This window comes from Sinocyclocheilus grahami, unplaced genomic scaffold, assembly GCF_001515645.1.
Source record: "Sinocyclocheilus grahami isolate Dianchi unplaced genomic scaffold, SAMN03320097.WGS_v1.1 scaffold41.1, whole genome shotgun sequence".
In the NCBI taxonomy this organism is placed as follows: Eukaryota; Metazoa; Chordata; class Actinopteri; order Cypriniformes; family Cyprinidae; genus Sinocyclocheilus; species Sinocyclocheilus grahami.
The window spans coordinates 1,098,630-1,121,822 of record NW_015505220.1 but is presented as its reverse complement, the minus strand read 5'-3'; the positions used below and the strand labels follow the sequence as shown (position 1 = coordinate 1,121,822).

General features: G+C 36.1%; 1 protein-coding gene across 1 annotated transcript; it reads left to right on the top strand.

Annotated features, from left to right (window-relative positions):
• The first annotated feature begins 731 nt into the window (after window positions 1-731).
• Window positions 732-3,364, top strand: LOC107582183 (transcription elongation regulator 1-like protein). The gene is made up of 2 exons (XM_016267929.1): window positions 732-846; window positions 2,755-3,364. The coding sequence occupies exons 1-2, from the start codon at window positions 755-757 to the stop codon at window positions 2,909-2,911; spliced, it is 249 nt and encodes an 82-aa protein (XP_016123415.1). The 5' UTR covers window positions 732-754; the 3' UTR covers window positions 2,912-3,364.
• Window positions 3,365-23,193: the final 19,829 nt, after the last annotated feature.

The following is a 23,193-nucleotide window of genomic DNA, read 5'->3' as shown; positions in this document are numbered from 1 at the left end:
ATGATTACCCTATTTTAAAGCATACATTAGATTTGAAAAATAGATCTATATAATATTCACATTGGATACATATTGTATTAGCCCTACAGTTAAAGCATGAAATACTATTTAAACCTATAACATTTTACGTAACATTTACCTATTTTCTCTCACAATTCTGACTTTTTTTTTCTTGCAAATGCAAGTTTATCTCCTAGTTCGAACTTTATAACTTAATTCAACTCAACAATTGCGAGTTTGTCAATTCTGAGGAAAAAAACCCAGAAGTGTGGGATTATAAACTCATGATTCTGAGCCGAGGGAAAAAGAGAGAATGAGTTGATTTTTCTTACCATAATTGTGAGATATAATCTCAGAATTTAAAAAAAAAAGTCAGACTTTTTCAAAATAAACTCAAAATTACCTTTTTTATTATTTTATTCCATGGCTTGCATAGACTGCTATGTTAAAACTGGCATTTTCTGCCACCAGATAGGCGCAGCCCACAAAAACGTCATCACTGTTTGCAAACACTGAAATTGGTCTGTAACACATCATTGAGGATGATTTATTCATCAAAATGAATTATATATTACATATATTTTTTTATATATTTGGAATAAATATTACAATTAGAAATATCTTAAACATTAATTTAAAATGTTATTAATTAATTTATATTATAGATATTATTTTTTATAATATAATAATTTATTTTAATTTAATTTTATTTATTTTTCCCCCTTAGATTTATGATCAGTTTGTCAAAGCAAGAATGAACGAGGAGCACAAAGAGAAAAAGTGCAAACTCCAGCAAGCGAAAGAAGAGTACAGAAAACTGCTAGAGGAATCAAAAATCACATCCAGGTGAGCTTATGAAATAAGGGTGACTGCTTTTGCTGATGCATTAATAAAATCCATCTCTAGAGTGGATTATTTATTCAGCAAAGGTGTTAATAACTGATGGTCTTTGCAGTTTGGGTCCTGGTTTCTTTGTGTTTGTGTATTTGAAGATAACCTTGTTTCTTGTTAAAGGTCTTGCACAGAAGTGAATTCAAACATGCCACATGGATTAACACTCAGCTTGAAGTTTCCTCTTTGTTCTTTACCCGATTAATTTATAGTGAAAGGAACTGAAGAGACGTGAATTGATGCACTAATATTAACAGCCTATAGTATCAGTTGCTAGTGCGCCTCGTGAGATCAGGGGATAAAGTTTACCTGCACAGCTCTTACTAGCTGGTCTTCGTTATACTCACCCCTTTATATCTGGGCCACAACACCAATGTAACCCACCCATTTGGTCTGAGCTGGACTCCAACTTGCATTTTTTTGGCATGAGAGGTGGGCGTGCTAACAAGGACACTAAAGACCATAGCCTCTAGCATCAGTCCCTAGTGTGCCTCGTGAGAACAGGGGGTGAAGTTTACCTGCACAGCTCTTACTAGCTGGCCTTCATATACTCACCTCTTTATATCCGGGTCACGGCACCAGTGTAACCCACCCGTTCGCTCCGAGCGGGACTCGGACCTGCATTTCCAGCATGGGAGGCAGGCACACTAACAAGGACATTAGAGACCGCATCCTCTAGCATCAGTTGCTAGTGCGCCTCTTGAGATCTAACAAGGACACTAAAGAACGCAGCCTCTAATGTCAGTCACTAGTGTACCCCTTGAGATCAGGGGAGTAAGGTTCACCTGCACAGTTCTTACTAATTGGCCTCCGCTACATTCCCTTTCGAAGTTTATTCAAGTGTGCTTGAATAAATGTGAAACTAAAAATATTAAAGTATACTTTCAGTCTACTTTTTATGTACTTCTCAGAAATGTACTTGCAGTATAAAACTACTAAAGAAGTAGTTTACAGAGACTATACTTCAACGTGTACTAAAAATGCTACAAGTATTTAATTAGTAAACTATCAATTACTTATAAGTTCACTTTTAGTATAGTTGCAGTACAAACTAAAAACATAGAGGTAAACTAGTTGTGAACTCAAAGTTTGCTACTGTCATACTTAAGGTACACTTAAAAGTGTACGTATATACTAGAAAGTGGGCCAATTTAGTCCCAAGGAGTATTGAAATAGTACAATTACAAGAATACTACTAGTACACTGATATTTCTATACTTACTACATAAAGTATACTTAAAATATTCTTGAAATTTACTTAAGTATACTTAATAAAATAAACGTGAAGTATACTTCTTTTTGGTAAGGGTTAGCATGCTCTCATTGCAAGTTCTCACAAGGAAACAAAACTTGAGTGATCTTTTTTCTAGTCAGGTTTTTGAAAACCCCTAACGCTAATGTTAAACTTGCATTACCCTTAACCCTAACGCTAGCAACTTGACTTGCCCCAGTAAACAACCTCTCAGAACACCCTTGCAAATCCCTGACAACCAGCCAGAACACCAAAGCTATGTGCTTAGAACAACCTGGAAAAATCATAGCAAAATTCTAGCAACCAGTTTGCAATCCCCAAGAAAAAAGATTTTAGTAAAGATTTCAGGCGATAATAAATGCATCAAAATGAGGGATGTTTCTTTGTGATTTTGTGCTTTGCTGCTTTAGTGCTCTGGGCAGGGTGTTTTCACCTGTACTTCAGACTGAAGACCAGCAGGATCTCCTCTATAGAGAAGGCTTTCAAAGTCTAGCCATGAAAACAACCGCAATCAGACCTTTTACAGCTGAACAAAAGTGGACCATCACACTGATGATGTAAAACATCAGATGACTGTCAAGGATCTCATTCTGATGTTCTCTTTTTCGTAGGTCGACGTTCAAAGAATTTTCAGAAAAGTACGGAAAAGATCCACGATTCAAAGAGGTTCTGAAGAGGAAAGACCAGGAGTTATTTTTCACCCAGTTCATCAGCACGTTAAAGAAGCGGGACAAGGAGAACAGAGTTCGTCTGAGGAAGATGAGATGAGTGTTTGCAGACAGGGCCGCAAACTATTCACAGTGCTGTCAACTGATTTCCTGTGACTGTTTATCACAGTGTATACAGTGATACCATCTGCCCATATGTCTGACCAAACCACAAGGGCAGTTTGCTTTTCAATGACTGACTTGCAAACAAACCGAACAAAGGCAGAACCAGCTGAGTCTAAGCAGCAGTTTGGAAAGAACTCTGTATTTCTGAATCTGTTTCATACTGAAGCTCTTAATCTCCGGTTTGAGTATTACGAGGTTCCTAAATCGCAACGCTGAAAACGAATACAGAGTTTGACTCGCTGGAAGTATCTAAAGCCATTGACCTGTGCACACAGGCGGAAAATGATTTTTTATATTAATTGTACATAAGTGTTGACTTACCTGGCACTGTGCTAAAAGTGACCGTAGAAGTGAAACCTTTTTGTTAGACTGTGACATATTCTCCACAGCATCTGTGAGAATCGGTAAGTAGTGTTGTGTATCAATAGAATTTTTCAAATGCTGTCTAAAGATTTGTTGTAATTACATTTGTCATGATATCGTAACAAATTAAAGTGATAATTTTTACAGAAAATTCATGTACAGTTCTGTGAAGTGTTGTAATACTTCACCCAAAATGAAAATTTGCTAACCTTCAGGTCATCCCAGATGTACCGTAGATTAGTTTCTTCATCCAAACAATGGGTCCTCTGAAGTGAATGGGTGCCGTCAGAATGAGAGCTCAAACGGCTGATAAAACATCACAATAATCCTCTAGTAATGCTCAATTTCTCCAAATCTGTTTTGATGAAACTCATCTACATGTTGGATGGCCTGAGGGTGAATACATTTTCATTTCATTTTTGGGTGAACTATATCTTTAAATCAGAGCAAGTGGATTCTGTTTACAGTAAATGAGAAATTTAATTGAAAGGACTGTTTCGACGTGTTTGGCTGCATTCAATTCATGTAGCTATTTGTAAGTATGAATAAATTAATTATTTTATTTGATCTATTATGGTTGAAATGCAATTTTACATTTTTCTGTCAGCTTTTATACACACCAAAAAAAGAACATATACAGGGCTCAACAATATAGTTTCCCCCAAAAGTTTCCAGTTATTTCACTGCATTGATCTTAAATATAAAACCATTAACAATGATTTTACTTGCAAAATAAGATGTGACCTTTTTATCTATTACTTTTTTATCTTCTAAATATTAAATTCAAGTCAGAATTCTAAATTTAAGATCAATTGTGAGATATAAAAAGGTCAAAAGTGGAAGATATAAACTAACAATTCTGAGAGAAAAAAGGCAGAATTGCAAGATGTTAACATTCAATCATAATTTTCAGTATTTAGAAGACACATCTAAGAACATTGCAAAGTCTTTATCAGTTTCAGCAAATCCCTTATTTTAGCAAGAGAGATAGCACTGGCTATACTGAATGAAAAATAATGTTCAAAACATCCAAGATATTTCAAATGTATGAAAACACATGATTTTTGGATGTGAAGTGGTGACAGCAGAGCATCGACCCAAAAAGGAAAGTGACCTTTATGAAACTTTCCAACTCTGACCCCGGGCCATGATCCTTGTTGTTGAGCCTTGTTTTTGTTACCATGTAACAAGTATGTATGTTATCATGTTGACATTTTTCACAGTGTTAAATTATTTTTTTTATTTAATTTTAAATTATTTTTGTCATTTTTACTGTAATACCTCAGTTAAGAGCTATCAATCTGCAAACATTTTATTTACAATTATTTTTTGTTGATATTCAAATAAAAGTCGTATTGTGGAAGAGTAAATAAAAAAGTGATTTTCAAATAAACAGATTTCTGATTATACATGTAATAAATGACTCTAGCAAACAGTCACACAATCTTCCAGGCCATAGAAAACATTAGCAGTTCCTTCATTAACTTTGACACGCCAGAAGAAATGCAGACTTAATGTTCAATTTCATTTGTGTTCATAGATGTTTCAGACAAAATTAGAATTTGATGTGACTAATTAAATTTTGATGATAAATATTTGTTACAGTGCACACGTTTGTTACATTAACACAAACTATTTCTCAGGCATCAAATTTAAAACATGATCACTCTTTTGCATACAGACTTTGAGTGACTTTTCTTGTTTGGATTGCCATCTTCATACTGTTTTTGGAAAGGACATTGGGCGTCTTCTGTGAAGCACTTTGGTTTAATGTTGTGGCCTGTTTTCAGCTGTATTGCTTGCAAACACAACAACAAAGCTCAAATAACCAACAACAAAGACTGTTTCATCAGCAGCACCCTTATTATTTTAACACCAGAGACAATAAGACAAAAATAGGCTGAATATTTAATGAACATGTACTAGGGCTGAAAATAAACTTGCATTTTTTAGCCATAGCCCAGTAATTTTTTTGAAACCCTTTTTACAGTCATGCACTAGAGATGCTGGAGAGACATCTTCATATATTTAGTCATTGTTCAGTCTGTTTTGGATAGATGGGGTCAAGGGAATCAAGAGACCAATGATGTCTGCAGCTGTCCAGATCCACAAAAATGGGAACCAACAGCCAGCAGGGTACAAGTCATGACATTTAACAGTGAATTTGTCACAATACACTGGAGCAAGGGAATGATGGAGATGATGAGCCAGGGCGACGGGGAGGATCCGGAGGTCCTAGGTGGAGCAGATGGTGCTGGCGACCGATGCGAAGGTGTGCAACAGAGGACTGAGGAGGAGCCGAGGGGATGAAGGGGCCTGACGGAGCCGGAGAGACGAAGGGACGAGGCGAAGCTAGAGTGGAGTCCCGAGGTGCAGGATGGTCAACGCCAGACCAAGGCGGAGCCGGAGGGACGAGGGAGCCCGGTGGAGCTAGTGGACTACCGGGCCACGGCGGAGAGGAGGGAGCTAGGAGCCATGGTGGAGCCGACGGGTCTGGGACTTAGAGGCTGGAGGCAGAGTCAAGGGAAACTCCAGCCACGGTGATGCTGGAGGATGGCAGTCCCTCGGAGCTCGCACCGCATACACTCTTAAAAATAAAGGTGCTTCACGATGCCATAGAAGAACCTTTTTGTCTAAATGGTTCCAGAAAGAACCTTTAACATCTGAAGAACCTTTCTGTTTTACAAAAGGTTATTTGTGAAATAAGGATAAGGATAACCATATAAGGAACGGAGATCCATTTCTCGCCAGTGTCCACTCCACAAAGGTGGCGAAATTCGCTCGAGGTCCATCTTCGGACGACAGCGCTCTGCACGAGATGTTCAAACTGGCATCGTAGAACGCACAGAGCACGTCGTCCAGGTAGCTGGTTAGAGCAGCGATGACCAGGAACAGTCTGGTATGGCCCTCGAGCGATCTCTCCCCCTGCTCCAGCAGGAGAAGGAGGTATTCCGGACGGGAGAGGGGACCCATAGAAACAACAGAAACCAAAAACGAAAACAAAAATGGAGGGAACACACGAAGGATAACTGTATTTGGTCAGGTCTTCTGTCACAATACGTTGGAGCAAGGGAACGAGGAAACGAGGAGACGTGGAGATTTCACAAAACCAGAGTCTTTATCCAGCATGGAGACACACAACACAAGGATGACGTTCACAACAAGTAGACCCAATGAAGAACTAAGGAACAGACAGGAACTAATATACGCAGGATAATAAGGAACTCAGGTGCAAGGAATCATAAGGCAATCAAACTAAACAAAAACAGGAAAAAGACCATATAAGGAAACACAGGAAGAACTACGGGAGCAAAAGGGGTCCAAAAGTCTGACAGAATTAGAGTGGACACATGTTGAAAAACAGTTATATGGATATTTACCCAGAAATGAAAATGAATTAAAAACTGTATGACTTCAGAAGACTTCAATGAACTTGGATTTGTATGGACTACTTTTATGGTGCACTTTGTCAGTGTCACAGTCATGGTGAAAAAATATTTTGATGATTCTTAAGAAACCACTGCTAATGTGTTCCACAGAATAAATTACAGCAAAATGAGGATGAGTATATAGTGATGGTAATTACATTTTGGGGTCAACTGTTAATATAGGCTCATTACTAACCTGAAAGAAAACCGCAATGACATACATTTTGTTGCAGCTTTAATCAAAGTTTGAAGGAAGAAACAACACTCAATTTTCAAGGACACTGACAGTGAAGAATGAAAAATACATACATTCAATTATCTTGTCCAGTCATCTTTTAGAGCCTGTTTATTGACTTCATATAATAAAATAGCAAATTAAAAAATACCACAACAACTACTGAAACACAACACATCTTAATATACAGTAGTACTTCTGGAGTAGGAAAATTACACTTTTTTTCAAACTTCCTGCAGAAATAACAATACACCTACAGCATTTTAACACCTTTAACACTTTTTAACACTCTCTTATTTTAGTCTAATTAGCACTAGTTGTAAACAACATATGTAAGCACAAACACACACACACATAAGAATATATGTATACACACACAAAGGGATGAATGAAGCATCTATACTGTTTCCTGAAAATGTATCAGTTTCCACACAAAAAAAAAAATTGTTAGTCAACTATCAATGTCTGCTATGAATTAGTCTCCATTTAGTCTCAATTTTCAAGGACACTGACAGTGAAGAATGAAAAATACATACATTCAATTATCTTGTCCAGTCATCTTTTAGAGCCTGTTTATTGACTTCATATAATAAAATAGCAAATTAAAAAATACCACAACAACTACTGAAACACAACACATCTTAATATACAGTAGTACTTCTGGAGTAGGAAAATTACACTTTTTTTCAAACTTCCTGCAGAAATAACAATACACCTACAGCATTTTAACACCTTTAACACTTTTTAACACTCTCTTATTTTAGTCTAATTAGCACTAGTTGTAAACAACATATGTAAGCACAAACACACACACACATAAGAATATATGTATACACACACAAAGGGATGAATGAAGCATCTATACTGCTTCCTGAAAATGTATCAGTTTCCACACAAAAAAAATAATTGTTAGTCAACTATCAATGTCTGCTATGAATTAGTCTCCATTTAGTCTTTTCTATTTACAGGGTTCAATAAAATATAATGAATACTTTTATTCAGCAAGGATGCAACAGTAAAAACATTTATTGTTACAAATTTGATTTGAACTTTCTGTTCATCAAAGAATCATGACGAAAATGTATCTGAGTTTCCACAAAAATATTAAGCACAGCTGTTTTCAGCATTAATAATAATAAGATGAAGAAGACATTTTCTTGAGCAGCAAATCAGCATATTAGAACGATTTCTGAAGGATCATGTGACGAAGACTGAATAATGATGCATCACAGGAATAAATTACAATTTAAAATATATTTAAATATAAAATGTTTAAATTGTAATATTATTTAACAGTTTTACTGTTGTAACTCTTTTTTTGATCAAATAAATGCAAACTTGATAAGCATACGAGACAAATTCTTCGCTTATATTTTTTTTTCTTGAAAATGTCACAATGCCAAAATGGCCTTTATTTTTTTTTATTTATGCAAAAATATGTTTGAGTATGACAGACACATTTGGGTTAATCTCACATGGGCTGTCAAACATGTCACTAAGAAACTGTTATTCCCATTAAAATATCATCAACCATCCACATTCACAGTGAATCAGAAAATGATTTCCTCGCAAATCGTGTCAAATCAAAAAGTGTCGACCTCGTGAGAAAATTGCACTTGTATAAACTTCCACCAAATAAATGTATTTCTCTCTGACTTATCTCTCTTGCAGCCATGGGGAATGATGGAGAATTTGGCTACTGGCATTGAGGTCCAGAGCTCGTTTACTGGGTGACAGAGCCGGAGCGTGTTCACGCTGTCAGTAGTGCCGCATTCCCTGTGCGCCTCACACAGGCTGATTGAACCGACTCACTGGTGAGGAAAAGTCAACAGCCCTTCTCCATCAGTGTCACCTCAATGAAACACAGCTATAAATAAGCACAGGGACAGCAGACAGTGTGCTGGCAAACTGTTTTATGGGGGAGTAAACTCCATTATGGCTCCACGGGACATCCATACTCTCTGGCTTCATTCCAAGCACGCGTCTACTCCTATCCATTAATGAAACTGCAGGTGACTCTGGTGCAGGATCAGGGAGGGAACGCTTAGGGTGAGAGATCACTATACAGTACCCGACCAGACTGGAAGGGCATTGCTGTAAAAGTTTACCATATGAAAATGTGTGTCCCAAGAAAAATAAGAACCATTGTGTTGGATCTGTGAGTTGAAAACCGGAACAAATGGTTCAATTGAAAAGAAACAGGGCTTCCTTAAAAATGACAATTATCACTAATTTGGTAGTCTTCACTAGAGCTAGAGATAATTTATAAAAAGAAGCTGATTCTAGCACTTTATTTAGCGTAACATTTTATTTAGACTTAATATTCAGTAACAAATGTATTATCTAATCCTAATAAGGACATCATGCAAAACATAATTTCCATTGCTCTTGAATTAAAAGGGTTTGATTTACTACAGATGATGCTAACATTTAAAACACCATTGATGGAAACAGCTGCAAAATCAGATTTTTCTGAAAGCATCATTATTTTACAACCTCGAGCACTTTACCATTCACAGATCAACACCTATTTAGTATGCAAAGAGGTTAGCCAATCATAACAGAGGCCATTTGTGTATTTAAGTCTTTACAAAAGTAGCAAACAGGGTCTGAAAGTGGGAGAAACATCCTGTAAGTTTCAAAAGCGGAGATTACTGCCTCTTGAACACAAAAATCATTAAACAGCATTTACTAAGTTGTATCATGAAGAATCAAAGTTACCTTGATCTTTTCGAGTTAAAAGAGTTCATTGTACCAAGAAGAAATAGTGTAACTTTCAAAACTCAAAACTTTGTCTTTAGTGAAAAAGACTGTTTGAAACTAAGCTGTAAAAATGGCTCACTCAGTCAATAGATATCAACATATGAAGTCATGGTTAAACAACATAAAGTCTTTACAAAGAGGCTATCAGTGTAGGATGGAAAATTATAAATCTGTTGCATATTACATCAAACAGCAAACCTATAAATGAAAATTAATGTTATGATCCCTACTTTGTATAAACATCATTTGAGGTCAAATACAAACCAAACAATCCTGCTTTAGAATAAATCAAATGTGTGGCTCAGTGGAGGAAATGCATAGAGTCAGGAGGTAAATTAGACGTGGCATCGCCTGTGACCGGTCTGGAGTCAAGCTTATATCTCTTGAAAACAGAGGATAATGAGTTCTTTAGAATCAAACTCATACAGAAAAGGATGAAAGGACAGAAGAAGAGATTAAAATGAGAGTATGTCGGTTTGAGCGAGCACAGGTGCAGCACTGTTGTGGTAATGCATCACAATCAATATTGATCAAGAAGCGGAAATCAGACATCTAAACTAACCGATGACAGGAATTCTGGAAATGCAGACATTATTTTTCAGTTTGCCACTTTTACATTCAAATGGAAATGATGCTAACAGAAAAAAAAATCTAAAGCATTTATATTTTTCACCTGTTTTAAAGTAAATCAAGTTGCTTAGAAACACAATGGCACACTACCTCTTCAACGAGCAGATTTGAGATATCATGGAAGGAATAGTTCACCCAAAAATTTAATGAAAATGTACTGTATTCACTGTAAGGGAAACAGGTCAATAATTTAGCTCAAAGGGAATAATTTAAGATTTTAAAGGGAACTCCACCAATAATATGTAAGGGAATTAGGACAGAATCGCTGGTTTTACGGCTGATCACTGAGTCGGCCAGCAAGTCATTGAACGAGCCGTATGACATCAATTCTGCAATGGATATTTATATCCAAAATATAGTGAAAACACTATTAATTAGTACGGTAACAAGGCCGGCAGTTTAAGACATTAACTTGTGAGCACAAAACACAAGATACTTCTCTTTTCAATATAAATAAGGCTTTATTGGATAAATCTAAGACATATAAACTAATCTAACACACACATTCACACACAAGTTGCAGAAAGAGAGAAAGTGAGGAAATAATTAGTTTAAGAGAATGAAAATGGGAAATCCCAAGTTTACAGCAATATGTGCAATTGCATAGATCTGAACAACCATCAATCACTTAATTAACCCTCGCACTGAGTCCCTCAATTAGGTTAAAATTTATATTAAATGCACCAGTTCAGTTACAAAAAGCAAAGTTTGATGGTGTTTCTAGTATTTAAACCAGGCTGTTTAACACACCCCAAATGGGGTTTTGACCAAATAGATGTCGTCGTTGCTCGGGGTGTTGTATATTCCTCCTCCTTGTTTCAACCATGTTTTGACCAAATCTTAGATTGTCTGATTCGGTCTGATACCCTACATCTCCCTCAGATTTGGAGAAATTTAGCATCATCACTTGCTCACCTATGGATCCTCTGCAGTGAATGGGTGCCGTCAGAATGAGAGTCCTAACAGCTGATAAAAACATCACAATAATCCACACATCAATTAACGTCTTATAAAGTGAAAAGCTGCATGTTTATAATAAACAAACCCATCATGCAGACATTTTTAACTTCAAGCGAGTCCTCTATTCGTAATATTGCCTTCACAAGTCAAAATATGTTTTACAAACAGGTTTACAAGTGAAAACAGTCCAAAAAAGTTCTAAACAAATATGTAGATAGATTTTGTTTCATTCTGACAGCACCCATGCTAAACAAATCGTGGATGGCCAGAGGGTGTCAAATTTTCATTTTTGGGTGAACTATTCCTTTAATGTCCATTGTACTTACCGTATAGACCCGAATATAAAACTATGTTTTTTTCTTGGAAATACATCTGAAAAAACGCGGTCGTCTTATATTCAGGGTCTAGACGTTGACATGTCAATAATACACCCACAACAATATGTGGCGCCAAATACGCATAAAACGAGTGTGCCATGAAATATGTAATGGCATTTTGTAAAGATCGCGAGTAAAAACAAAAGAGAAAGAAAAGCTTACAGCTGCATGAGTCGTGACTGTCAAGTTAGCCTGATGGGACCAAACTCCCTTTGTGATTTTAAAACGTAAGACAGTACCCAGATTTGAAGACTACCGTAAGATTTCACTTCTACTGTTAATAAGATTTTGGTAGGCTACTATTAGATGGATATCCTAAATGTCCTAATTCAGATGGGCTACCTGTTTTTTTTTAAGTGTATATATTTTAAATTTGATTGTTGGTACATTTTACCAGTTTTTACCATACTTTCAAAACAAACATTAAAATGCAATATGAAAATAATTGAAGACAAAATGTGTTTAACTGAGAAAAAACAAGATTTGCCTTTTTCCTAAAGGTACATCTGGAAAAGGGGGGGTCGTCTTATATTCGGGCCAATACGGTAATTATGATGTATTATTCACCTTTGTTCATTAGTAAGCACTAGTAATAATGAAAAGAGTGGGGATGTAATATTATTAGAGGAATAATGATGCTTTACAAAGACCACTAAAAATAAACATCTCTGAATCATAAGATTGTGAAATTATGAATAAAATGAGGTTTTAAAAAAAGAACAACAACTAAACTAAAAGTCTGAAACTCAGACCCACAATGTTAACTTGAATATGAATGCATTCATTAGTGAGAAATTCACACATTCAGCAAAAATTTAACCAAGTTGGTACTGTGTACATGTGGTGATCCCAAAACTATAACCTATGCAATATTCATGAGAGCACAGTATCACTTGCTTGTTAGTGGCTGCGGGAGAATCATCCTGCTTTGGCCAGCAGACGTGTTTAGGCTGTGAACCCCTGGGCCGCTCCTTCCACTAAACAAACTCTTTGCTGTGGTTTCCGACAGCACAGTTTGTTTTAGCAGTTTTGGTGTGCAAGTTCCCTTGTTTGTTATAAAAATCCACACAACTTAAAGAGAATGAAGACAACATGTGTCCTTCAGTGCTATCTGATGTGCTCTTTCTGCCAAGGGGGTTTGTACTTCAACATATTTTGTGCTGTTGCGTTTTAATACCCAATATTTTTTCTTGTATCTTGTATAGCATGTGGAGGACTGAAGTCATCCGCACCAGTCTGGCATTTCTGGCCTTTTTTAGTTTACTAATTCATGGTTTTCAACTCTGAACCACATCAGCCATCATTGTCTGTATATATAGTATACGTTATAATTAGCCAAACAAAATATGAAAATATTGAAATAGACAGAGACACATGAAAGACATAAAAACTACCACATGAAGTGATATATGCAAAGCTGCTAAAAACTGTGGATTTCAATGTTTTGATGTTTCATTCCTATTCATTCCTCCCAGGTCGAACATTTGCTTCTAGAAATGTCCGATTGATTGTGAGCAAATGCATCTGCGGGCATTTTTATGAAGCATCTGATGCATTTATACCGATCCCTGTAACAAAAAGCTCCAGTTTAGCCCTGTGGCTCCATAAATCCATGAATTCAAACGTGCAAATACAGCTCTGCTCTCTCCAGATGCTCTGCAATGCGAAAAAAGGCATTGTATACAGTGTGTATATATACTGTATACATACATATATATATATATATATATATATATATATATATATATACTGTATATATATTACATGCAGACAGCCTTACAGCTCAGATCTTCAAATCAAATCAGATTTGTGTGTAAACTGGATATTAAAGATATCAATTAACCTCCTTCATCACGCACTCTAAATATTCCAACATCACATCAAACAATCCAAACTGCTCGTTCTGAGTTTCCAAATTCTGATAAATCTTTAGCAAGCTGCTGTTTGATAGAGCAGACTCTGTTAGGGCTCATTTCAGTTTGCTCAATGCTAATTAGTGGACATTCAGTACTTTAATCAATATCAGAAAGAATACAGATGGTATTGAATGAGCAGCAAGCACTGTGATGTCAATAGGTTTCTAAAGATGACACATCCCATGTGATAATTCTGATTATAGCCTTATAATCATATCTTAAAAATAGGCAGGGTGCACAGCATGATGCACTATACATGACTTATATTTAATGATAACAGTGAAAACAATGACCCACTTTTAACAGATAATCATGGTTTCGCAGTGGCTGACATCACCAGGATGCAGTGGCGGCTCGTCGGGGGAGGCAGGGGAGGCACAGCTTCCCTATAATTTTGAGGTGAAAATGGGATGAGGACGATTAAATGTTAATAAAATTCACAATTCATTTCAGTTCATGTCTCAGAATGTGTATTTTTTTGTTTGTAATTTCACAGTTGTAATACCATAACGTGAAAGCGCCACTTTTCTATCGCGAATGTGTCGAATCTGCTGATGTAATTACAACTGCTAATGATAGAGAAGGGTAGGGGGAGGCCGGGGGAGAGCTGAGCTCTCGTGTCTCAGTTGGTAAAAAAAATGAGCCAATCACCATCGAGTGTTCACTTTCAGCGCTGAGGAGTGTTGAGAAAAGAACCCTGGCTAGGGAGGCTAGCCTCCCTTCTGATATCAACCAATCACCAAAGAGACGTAAATTACGTGATATTAGTTTGAACGTCTGCCGCTGCGCTGATAATGTACCAAGTACTTATGATGAGTAGCTATATTGAATATTTGATCGCCAACAGATTTACCAAGCTGTCATTCAAACAGTAGGCTATATATACAAATTTAGGGAAAACAGCTTAAGCTGGATATAGGCTACAGCAGTCGGCTTAATTAAATGGCGCAACAGGCAGCTCTCTTTTAACACAGACTTTTAAGAAGGGATGGATGTTTGCTTCAAGTGATCGGCCAGGTAAGTGAAATGATATTATCTTGCTGTATGTATGTCGTTTTCTTTACATTTTCTGACTAAAAGCAACCAAAAAGCCATTTTAAAGTGGTTAAGCAAATAATAATAATAATAATCGGCAGGGATCCCAGACCAATACAATTAGTGTGCCTCCTCCATTTTAAAACCCACGAGCCGCCACTGACATTATGAGGAATTTGTCATCATTCACTCCCATATCATTCCACCCCTCATTTTGTCTCTTCCATGGAACACAAAATCCAATGCTATCTGCAGAATGTCAAAGATGCTGTTATCCAGGGTAAGTAAATGGTGATACATACTGCAAAGATCCAAACAGACAAAAAATAGATATAGTACATTTGAAGAGTTTGGTTCCAAAAAGCGATAAATGCCTCTTTTTTTTTTTATTGAGTTTCCGCCAAAATCAGTATTGTATCTGGTCAGTATTGAAAAGTCCATTTTTAATTTTACGCAAAATGCGATATCCGCCGAGTTATTCTGTCATGTTTTCTCTGTTTCTTTCCAAACCGCGACAAATGCCAGTCTCCCTTTTCTGCAGAATGCGATATATCCGCTCAACCAATCACAGCGTACCATTCCACACACTGTAAACAGTAACAATCAATCACAGCGCACCACTCCACGCACTCTAGACAGTAATGGCGGCACTTTGAATACACCCGGTTTCCTAGTTTTCCTCATCTATTTTGTACTTTGTGATCAACAAACAAACTTAGGGCTGCACGATAAATCGCATTTGATTGTCATGCGCATCTCGTCAGTAAAGCCGGTTCTGTGATTAGTAGTAAATCTCCATCACGTGCTTTCAGATGGAGCGGCATTTAATACACAGAGCCGTAGATCACTGCTATATCGCATTCATAATCGCAGATGAGTCACATTCGATTATGAACGTGATATTGCGTAGTAGCTTGTCAGTGTAAGTGTTTTTATTAACGCCATTAATGTTTTTGTTAATACAGCGTAGGCTATAGCACTAGTCAACTAAATGAATGTAACATGGCAAAGATGAATGCACTTTTGGAAGCTGAATGTAAGGGAAATGTCATTTGGGAATTTCTGTGGTTTAATGTGTTGTTGTTGTTCATGTATGTTCATGATTAAATGTTCTTTTATTGTTGCAATTAATTTATAGAATTAACAAGATGACCCGTTGAATTCATTTTGGGAGCAATAACTGATTGAATGTATTTTTAGTCTAGTGCCTGCATATAAGATTAGTATTGACCAAGTTCAGAGGCTGTCATATGTTTCAATATGAAAATTAACTTTTACATTGATTCAATGGATTTATTGCATTTTGAAGAAAAAAAAGTGTCATGGATTTATTGCATTTTGGGAAAATAAATAATAACATTTTATAATAAATCTTCGAAAATCAAAATCTGGATTTGAATTTTTTTATGTTATTATAACCTAAAGATGCTATGTGAAAGTTTGAAACAGAAAATAGTGGTTTTCATCTTGCCACTTTCTTGGTAAAGAAAACACATTTTTACTCAAATTAATCTAAACTGATTTATAGCGTTTTGGAACCAAACTCTTCATTTTATTTTAATGATTTTAACCTTTTTTTTTTTTTTTTTGCAACTAAACCAAAAACACTAAACTTTCCTGAATGCCAATAGTTTTTTGTAATAACCTAAAGAGAACCTACAATTATTTTACAATTATTATTATTATAAATGTATTTATTAAATTTTTTATTATTTATTGTATTTATGTATTTTGACCATACACTATAATTTCTGGAGTGTTGCATTGAGGTTTTTGTAATAACCAAAAATATTTTATACAGACTATTCTCTAATGTTTATATTTAGGTTCTATTTTTATAACCATAAACTAACCTCCCCAGAACATTTAGGAAACGAACAGTTTTTACTGGGGTTTTAGGATGTCACAAATATATAACTGGCATGATCAGAGTCAGCTCATACCTCACTCATTAATGATGTTCATATGCATTCATGCTGTGCATTACTAAATGTATTTCACTCAGTTTAGCCGGCGGGTTTAACTAGACAGTATCTAACCATTCTAATTCAGTGAACATTTAGAATGTAAATCATTTTCATAGATGATTATTTTGTTGCATTCATATATATCTGAATATTTTCAACGGTATAAAGAATCCAAACCCCCGGCCTTCATGCGCCTCGTTATACAGAGATAAATTAAAGACCTGCGACTTAATGTCCCTTAAAATGAAGACGCTTTGTGGGGCTGACTGTTGGTATTATTCTAGCTGACAGTGCATTGGTCATTTAGCAGACTGCGTTTTTGCTGTTTCGCGTCTGTGTGCAGCTCTTGCCAGTTGCCAATTCATCAGCTGACTATTTGCATATGCAGAGCAAGCAAGACAATCTGTCCCAGACCATTTTATAGTTGTAGCGTTAATGGCAAAATGCAGCCGCTAATGAAACACTGTTCAATCTAATTTTAATAGTTCAAGAAAGAATGAGACAATAGTGCACTTTGTAGAGTCATTGGGCAGTAGACCGCACATGTGATCCTGATCCAATATCCTTCTCCTATTTAATACATTTCTGTCATTTGAGGCTAAACACTGAAGTTGCATGCCCCCAGTTGTTCTGAACGATTTTTCACTTCCTTCTGCCTTGGAGACCCAGTGGGAGTCTATGGTACCATAGATATGCATGGTGCAATGTGAAGTTTGGCACATTGATTGAACCCTTCTAGAAGCATTATTTTTCATGCAGAGTTCAGCACTTATATAATCATTTATGTACTGGTGTGTGTGTGATGTTTGAAGCTCAAGTGAACGCACTGTGTCATTCTCAGTAAAGCACACATAATATGAGCTGACAAAAACATTCATATAACCATTTGTTTTGCTATTGCTGCTCACCTTAATGGACCTGTATTCCAGTCCTATGGGTGAATCAACCACTATATTTGCTGTCTACTGTCTGTGACGTCCATCTACACTCTGTAATGGTCCATAAAACATCCCAATTCACCAAAAAACATTTCCAAGCAGCAATTGCCCAAGATACATAAATTACATGCCATGGACAAAGAGATACACAATGGATCAATGGACAGCAGCCCCTCTTTGCCGACAGTCAGGAAGCTGTTAGACTTACTGGAGCTTCATAACTGCACCATTACATATGTGCCGGCCAGAACAAGACAATATTGTACAATAATATATAGTGGGATCCAAAGATCTGAGACCAAAAAAATAGGTTTTATTATTTTGAAAATAGTTTAGGCTGTAAATATATAATACATTTAGAATATAAAAAAATATATACCAAACATTTTTTTAAACCATGGTTTTACCATGCATGTTGTTATTCTTCAGGTGGCTTATTGCCATTATAAAAATTGTGGTAACAACAATCTTGGGGGGAAATGTTGGTATTACAGTAATTGTACACATTAATATAAAATTGCACAGCCTGCATCTTGATAAATATAGAAAAAAATCAGCAGATTTGTTAAAAAAAACTAAAAAGCCTAATATTACCTAATTTGATGATGCTGAGTAAAAATAAAACTATCAATACAAATTTCCATCACATACAGTTTTTTCATAAAATATCAAATTATATTTATGTATCTTTAATGCACTTATCAAAAGTCAAAAGTTAGAATCATTCACGTGAAAGTCGTCTGAGAATTATTTGTAAACTAGCTCAGAGGAAGATCGGATTCATGTCTTTGGCAATATATCTGATGATTAAGGAATAAAACAAGATGACTTCATCTTACAAATGGTTGTCGAAAGCAAAAAATATATGATATGCACATCATAGTGACATGCTAGGGCAAAAGAGACAATATTTTGGAATCAGCTCCTCAAAAAATATGATGCAGGGCCACAAGCATTTCCCAATAACTTGTAAATGTGGCTCAACTAATCAGAATTAAGAGTCCATACTATCCATAATCATCTATTAATAAAGCAACAGGCCACTTGAGTCTATGAGTTATCATAAGAAAAATCAATCTGATCAATCTGACAAACTGTTCGTTTCTTAATCTAATGCACATTTGAAATGCCTCAAGTGAATACTAGAGACATTCTAAGCATTTCAGACCAGGGCTCGCAAAATCGCTAGCCCGATGTCCCGGGGCTATTGTGTTTTCCAGTCGGGCTACCAAAATGTATCAGCACTCTGCCCGACGGGCTATCTTAAATACAGATCTCCCGCGGGTCCTTAAAAACTGCTAAAGTGAGTTTTATCAAACTTAAGGCCATAAAAAAGTTTTAAATATGTTAAATGGTATAAGAAATGTCTTAATTATAATTTCAAGAGGTCTTACAGTTGGGGACGGAAAGACAAGTCACGGTACGGCTGGATTAAAATTCAAAAGGCAATTGAATAAATATGAGCGCTGCACGTTTCAAGTCAAAACGCGGTGCGGATGTCTTTATTTGAATGTACCTGAAAGGACCCGACTGTCCTCAGAAACGTGCCGTTGGCATTTTAATTTCATTTGACCTATAATTCCTGCTAAAGCAGCATTTATGAGCGGTGAGCCGCTTTGTGTACAGCCATTACCAGCGAAACCGCAATATTTCAGCGCTCCGTGGCAGAGAATGAATTTGCATTTCCAATAAGCCTTTCTTTGTGATTATGGTCAGATCAATGCAAATATCAACCCATGTTTTTACGCAGCAAACACATAGAGTTGTAAATGAGAAAGAAGTTAATGTGCCTTCTAAAAATCTAAACAATTAAGACAGTAATATTTATACGTTTTGGCATAATTTATATGCTTGGTTTATCCCTTTTCATAAAAATGGTCTAAAGGCTGAAATGCTGTTGTATACGATTTTTGTTTTTGTGAAAACCTGTATCTGAACTGTAAATCATGTAATTGTATGGCTATTTTACTTGTGCAGCTCTTAAAATGGGTCATAAATTGCCTTAAACTTATTTTTACAAATTCTGCAGATACCCTGTAAATAGTGAAATAAAATTCCTTCCTTCATATTTGTTGATATTTGTGTATTGAAAATATTTTTGATTGACATTTAAACTCCTATCTGATTTTCTATATTTAAAAAAAAAATCTTTTTTTATTTGGGCTAGTTCAATTAATTTTCCGGCTACCAAAATCTGAAGAGTACCTGCTCGAAGGGCTAGGGATTTTGAAATTTTGTGAGCCCTGCAGACCTACACTTTCATATCAGACAGCAGCTCTTTTGACAAATTGTTTTGTGTGCGGTTTATGATTCATATGACTAAACTCATTTCTCATCTGAAATTCCACGTGCTTTAGCGAAAATTGTACTGTTATTTCCCCGCAAGGCACAAAAATATTTGTCTGCAGCAATTTGTGTAGATACATCAGCAAGTCACATACTGCGTTTTGAGAACTGAGTGGGGTTAAACAAAGGTTGCACTCACATAAGCCGCCTGACCGCATGTTGTCTGGTAATCTAACAGAAGAACAAGAACCTCATTGTTGCTTTTAAACATGTAATCCTCACTCTTCCCTTCTGCATGCCTGTGTGAGGTAAAAAGGTCTCTGGCTTCTCTGAATATCTTAGCTGTGGTCTGTAATGGCCAATCTGGCAGGGTGGCAAATGACTCCCTGACTCTTGAAATATTCACCAAATCCCCAATTAGAGCTTTGTGTCACCTCTCCCATTTGTCAGTGCCTCGTTTGGCTGGGGTTTCGCTCTCTCTAGCAGGAGATGTGCCACTTTCGATGACTAATTAATCAAATCTTGGCACTTTTCAGGCGGCGAGGAAAAGTAATCTTCTGTCTATAGGGAACGCGTGTAAAATGTTTATTCCATACGCTACTTTAATCTATCATTTACAGGTGATTCGCACAAGGACGAGGCTGACCATACGCTGCTTTCTCAAGGGGCTCATTAAGAACTAAAACAAAGAGCTTGCTTCATTTATTTAAATATTTATCAGCAATTTGTACTAGAAAATGCAACATAAGAAGCCTTTTTAGCACACACTTTGAATTAGACTAGTATATAAAGTCTGAGACCACTAGTGAACATACTTTATTTTATTATTATTTTTATATTTTATTCTTTATTTTTTAATACATTTTTTAATTGCAAATTGTATCATCAGCATAACAATGTGAGTAGAAAGAATATACTGTATTGGCTCTGTAAATTTTGTATGTTTTTGAAAGAAGTTTCTAATGCTCACCATGTGCTCAGCATTTATTTGATCAAAAATACAGTAAAACAGTACAATTGTGAAATGAACCAATTTAAAACAACATTTTTGGAAACTGTGATACATTTCTTTGTTGAGTAGAAACTTCAAAATAACATTTTGTTTGAACACTTTAGCGGCATTATAAATGTGTTACACACTTTTAATAAACATCCTTGCTGAATAAAAGTACTAATTTACTTAAAAAAAAATACTCCAAACTTTTTGATCGCAAACACATACAGTTATACTGTACACTGTAATACTGGTAAGTCAAGCTCATTTTTACAGTGCTTGCAGACGTATTTCCTTATGCAAACAGGTTCAGTTCAGACTTCACAAGCATATTGGATTTGCATGGACGTTTGCTCTGTGACTCTCTATCAAATATTCACTTCAACCATGACATGTCCTACATTGACTTGTGTGAGTTCCACCTAGAAGATAAACTGAGCAAATTGGAAAAGCATATATCCAATTGCTACAGGTTTTATTTAGAGCTCTTTGATCATGGCAAGGTGCTGGGATTGTGAATATTGAATGAGGCACCTGGGAGTCAATCAGCTGTCACATAATTATTGCATCTAAATTCAGGTACTTCAACATATACAGCTACTTGTAAGTGGTCGCTCTTCTAAAGCAACATGACACCTGAGCATCTTTAAATGCAGACGTGATAAAGCTTTGTCTTTTTTTAAATGCAAGTTGATTTGCAACTGTGGGAATATAAATGGGCTACAAAATAACAAGCAGTAAAATAAACAGATCTTGCAGTCCCATGAGATTATTGACTGCTCATTCAATATGTAAAACATACTGAATATGTATCATTGCATAACTACGTTTATTTTTAGCCATGTGTCTGCACCTCTTTCTTTTCAATGCCACATTAGCAAAAGCAGTGAGTCAGATTTATTGCTGAGAAAAAGCATTAGAAAATAGTCAATTAAGTGCATAATGAGCACTAGTACACCATGTTTCTGCTGCACAATTTGCCCACTGCTGACTAAATGACTGACACTGCAGCAGAGAGTGTTTAACACTGCATAGTCCTGAACTTACTAACTCAGCATTTAAAAAGCCGTTCATCCGAAAATGAAGTTCGTGTCATTGTTCTTTGTGGATATCTTCACGGATCTCCTTTCCATACAAGGAAAAATAATATTTTTGGGTGAAATTCATTGTTAATGGCTATTGAAAATGTTTTAAAATGCAAACTAACAGCATTCAAAGCGTATAGCGTTCACGTCTCATTAATCATTTGGACATCATTCACCTCACTGACCAAGTTTAGAGGACTAAACAGAGGAGCTACATTAGTCTCGGGTTGGATGTGACATCCCAAGATTGATAGTTTAAGGAACTAGTGGAATGTTTTTCATCTCAGCAAAATTGCCATGTTGTAGCAATTCATGTCAGAGGCATAAAGCAAAATGCATTTCCTTTGTGGCAGAGAGATTCAATAATAATTACTAGCGCAGAAACAAGAGAGTAAAAATGCATTGCATGTTGTTTGACGTGACGGAAATGTGGTCAGTCAGAAGAGGAAAAATGCAGTTACATTTATTGTAGAGCTTTCGGAAGCTCACTGCCAAATGCCAACACATATATTCACATACTGTATATGCAGTCATCAGCAGATAATAAAAAGCTTTTCATAAAAGCATTGTGAAAGAATGAAAGCATTCAATAGTGCTAGAAAAGATTGAGACATCTATAAGTGTTTTTTAAATCATTTCTAAAACTTGACCAAGGCCAAAAAAACTGTGAATGTAGCAGAACATAAGACAACTTTTATTTACTGTTCTCTGTTTGATTTCACAAGCTGCTAAAGCAAATTCTGCTATTAAATATGAGCTTTCAAACTGTGAATCTGAGGATCTTTATACATTTCTAATCAGGTACAAATTTGTACGAGGCTGTTTTTGAACACAGATGAACAAGCTTATGAAAAACTAGGAGATGGATGAAAATATGACTGCTGGATACAGGCTGCAAGGTTCTGGACAGAATGGTGCAGAAAATAATTAAGCCTTTTTCAGCTAGACTGCTTTAGAGGATGCTTGGCAGATTTCAATATGGGGCCCTGCAGGAGAAATATGGAAATTAATCCAAAGAGAAACCGTGTTGAAGGAAGCTGGGAATTTAAATCAGCCTACAATGATCCAGGATACATACATCATTGAGGGAAGAAAACACGCTACGACCAAGAAATGATGTCTCACACAATATGTGCCAAGAGCTTTTTTGTCACGTAACCCAGACTGTCAAAGATGGCAATTATTCACAGCACTTTTTTTTTTTTAAATCGATACTTTTTCTTTAGATGACATTGTACAA